General features: G+C 33.2%; 1 protein-coding gene across 1 annotated transcript; it reads left to right on the top strand.

The window, feature by feature from the left end:
• The first annotated feature begins 375 nt into the window (after positions 1-375).
• Positions 376-2,657, top strand: LOC116107420 (gibberellin 20 oxidase 1-B-like). The gene is made up of 3 exons (XM_031393696.1): positions 376-1,140; positions 1,306-1,627; positions 2,281-2,657. The coding sequence occupies exons 1-3, from the start codon at positions 581-583 to the stop codon at positions 2,551-2,553; spliced, it is 1,155 nt and encodes a 384-aa protein (XP_031249556.1). The 5' UTR covers positions 376-580; the 3' UTR covers positions 2,554-2,657.
• The last annotated feature ends 1,285 nt before the right edge of the window (positions 2,658-3,942 follow it).

Raw genomic sequence — 3,942 nt, 5'->3', positions numbered from 1 at the left:
TTTATATGAAAATATTTATAAATCTAGTATTATTTATACATATACATTAGATGATATTTTAAATATTATAACTACCTATCACATTAATTATAAAGATTTATATATTAAAAAAAAATTATAAATAATATAAGTTGATTAATTGTAACATAATTGATATAATACCTAGATTTTTTCAATGTATTATTAGTCTTAGGAAAAGATAAGGGTATCTAAACATGGGGTCCTTGGGAACATGGAACAAGAATTGAGACAATAATAGGATAATGACTAGTAGTTGGTCTCATTTTTACTTTGTACAATTTGAGAAAGTGACCAATATATATAGGTTAAAGCTCTTCCAACCTTTGCTTCAACCTTATAGCAAGGACGGCTTTGGCCTTTCTCTTCTCACTCTTTCAAATAATCAAATCTCTCTCACTCTTATTTATTAATCTTTTCCACTCCAGCAAATTCTACTATTTTAAGGTATTTTCATTCAATTTTTTGCTGCTCTTTTTTCTATATTTCATTAAACCTAATTAATTACACTCTGTTTTTGAGACCTCTATATAAAGCTTCTTTTTGTACAAACCTGTTTGCAATGTCTCTCATAATGAACTCAAGCAAATCACCCCTTGTTTTGTGTCCTCCATTGATGGACAAAAAAAATGATGACAAGGGTTTCATTATTTTCGATACCTCTACTTTGAAAAAGCAATCAAATATTCCAACGGAGTTCATTTGGCCAAACGGCGACTTGATCAATACCCAACAAGAGCTCAACGAGCCCTTGATAGACTTGGAAGGATTCATGAAGGGTGATGAAAGGGCAACAGCTGAAGCCATCGAGCTTGTGAGAAAAGCTTGTTTGGAGCATGGTTTCTTTCAAGTGATCAACCATGGCGTCGATGCAAGTCTCATAAATGCAGCCTATGAAGAAATTGATTCTATTTTCAACCTTCCTCTTGACAAGAAACTCAACATTCCAAGAAAGCCAGGCCAAGTTTTTGGATACTCTGGTGCTCATGCTGATCGTTTCTCATCCAAGTTGCCTTGGAAAGAAACGTTTTCTGTTGGGTACCCTTACTGCGAGAATAACTCCAACCCTGTTGTTCTTGACTACTTCAAATCTGTTTTAGGAGAAGATTTTGAACGCACAGGGTAAGTAAAGTTTTGAACGTACGAACTAAAAGTCATTCACTTGACTCTGATCAAACTACAAAAGTCAAAATCAGCTATTAGTCACCGACCTACGATACCAATTGCGTTTTCTAGTATTTATGTCTAATATTACGTACTGAAATGATTTTTTTTTTTTCTTGGTAGGTGGGTTTATCAGAGGTATTGTGAAGCAATGAAGAAATTATCTAATGTGATTTTTGAGCTCTTGGCGATTAGCTTGGGAATAGATCAATTGTACTATAGGAAATTTTTTGAAGATGGGTACTCAATCATGAGGTGTAACTATTATCCTCCTTGCAATAATTCAAGCCTCACTATGGGAACTGGCCCTCATAGTGACCCAACTGCCTTAACAATTCTTCATCAAGATCAAGTTGGTGGCCTTGAAGTTTTTGTAAATGACAAGTGGCAAACAGTCCGACCTCGACAAGATGCCCTAGTCATAAATCTCGGCGATACATTCATGGTAATCCATTTCTAATGCCCTTTAATTTTGCTTTTATTACTCTAAAAAAATTGTTAATTTTGTTATTATTCATGTATGAAAAGTCATAATTAGGTGTTAATATATACTTAAAAGAAACATTAATTGTTTAAGGTGTTAGATTAAGGGTAATTAAAGTTTGTTAACGTTAATAATATAGAAGAGACACGTATGAGGCCATTGCATTAATCATATTTTTGATAAGATTAAGACATCAACAAGCTTTTCGAAATGACACAATTGAACAGCAATACTTTCCCCTCAAGGTTTTGGATTATAGCTATAGCTTTATTAAAATTTGAAGCCAACTACTTACTAGTTACAACTTCAATTCTCTCACTTTGAGATTCGCGCGACTTGTAATCTAGTGGTCGCAGAGTGTTCATTTATTTGTAATACAAGTGGGACCTTTAGCACGAGCCACTACAAAATTATTTGAAAAAGAAATGTGCAAATTTGTTCAGAATTGGTAAGGTAGGAGTTGAATTGTCAAAAACCCTAATGAGACAAAGTGAATAATATAAATATTACTTCATGTATGCATCACTCTGCATATTAATGTACAAAACGTTATCTAAAAAACTTATTATTTTAGAATATAATGTCTTGAAGTATTTGTTGGGATATACATGTAGGCATTATCAAATGGGAAATACAAGAGCTGCCTGCACAGAGCAGTGGTGCACAGTGACAAAGAGAGAAGATCAATGGTGTTTTTTGTGTGTCCAAAAGATGACAAAGAGGTGAGACCCCCACAAGATCTTGTTAACAAAGAAGGGTCAAGGATTTACCCAGATTTCACATGGTCAGATTTGATGGGGTTCACGTTGAAGCACTATAGACCTGATGCGGCTACTCTCCCTGCCTTTGTCCAGTGGTTTATATCTTCCAAATCATCTAACTTCTAGAGTTGTTTGGGATGAAAAATTTGTAACTGGGTTCTGAATTTATGTTACAAGCTGGCTATCTCTTTTCTAATTTCTATGTCTCTAGCTTGCTTTATGAATGTAATTTAGGCCTTTAGGTAATGTTATGTAACTCTTATGTATGTTGTGAGTGATTTCTATGAGCTTTTACCCAGTGTTCTAGAGTGACAAATAAATTTTTTACCCAGTTATTTAGAGAGATAAATTATGTTTATGTAGCCCAAGTCAAAGGACAACACTGTTTTAATTTGGAGATGGGAACATATTACAGACTATCCCTAAGGTTTTTGAATTTCTCACTTGAATGACAATTTTGCACTTTTTATCTAATAAAACCTCAAATTTTGAAAATGTATCACCTATACCATTTTACCTTATCAAATGGAGTCTAAAAATATAAAAACTTTATCACAAATGTCCTTTGCCCTTACCTTTTACATTGTTGTTTGGTTGACATAACACTTTCTTATAAGACCAAAGTTGCCATTTTTACCCTAACACTTTCTTATAAGGTCAAAGTTATCTTTTCACTCATCTACCATTTAAAACCCCTCTCAAGTCAGGTATCCTCTGAATATCCCTCAATGAGAATCCAGGGGATACATGTCTGGAGAACGAGTTGTATTTAGAAAAACCTGCGTAAGGATAATAATAATAATATCCAAAACATTCATACAAGATGTCAAGCAGGATCCAAACTTATAATTGCAAAAACTCTAAGAATTCATCTGGAAATTACACAATCAAAACATATTTATATGGTGGAAGCTTCCAAAGGTGTTTCACAAACATTTATCATTTACATTATTTACATCAAGATGACAATAAATCATCTCCCCTAACGTGTAGTCCAGCGTCTCTAGCATCTTTCACTTCTGCTTTACCTACAAAGTAATCAACAATGAAAGGGTGAGCACTGATCGCTCAATAAGGAATGATCCATTCCATTCTAAATGTGCTATTTGACTTTCATTTAAACATATTTATTAACACACCACTTATCTTTTACATCTAGGTATACTTCCATTTTCTTACTAATTCATATGCTTTTCATCATTTTATCCCATGGCTATATAAACATCAATATGTTCACATACAAATAAGTATGTAAACATAGTATACACACATCACATGTCATGATATAACATATAAATATCATCTAACATGAGTATAAATCATCTCATAATGTAAATAACATCGTAACTCATGTAATGCAACTAAATGCATATGAATCATTTAACATCTAGTTGATCGGACTTTTCTTAGTGTCTTCAACACTTCATATCATCTAGCCTCAAATTCATCTAGAGTTCATATCATCGGGAGGCGTACTTACGTGTTATTTAGCAGCTAAAGCATATATTTATCTTT

This window comes from Pistacia vera, unplaced genomic scaffold (assembly GCF_008641045.1).
Source record: "Pistacia vera cultivar Batoury unplaced genomic scaffold, PisVer_v2 Contig538, whole genome shotgun sequence".
In the NCBI taxonomy this organism is placed as follows: Eukaryota; Viridiplantae; Streptophyta; class Magnoliopsida; order Sapindales; family Anacardiaceae; genus Pistacia; species Pistacia vera.
Note: the sequence above shows the minus strand (reverse complement) of the source record. Positions and strands in the feature narration are given on the sequence as shown.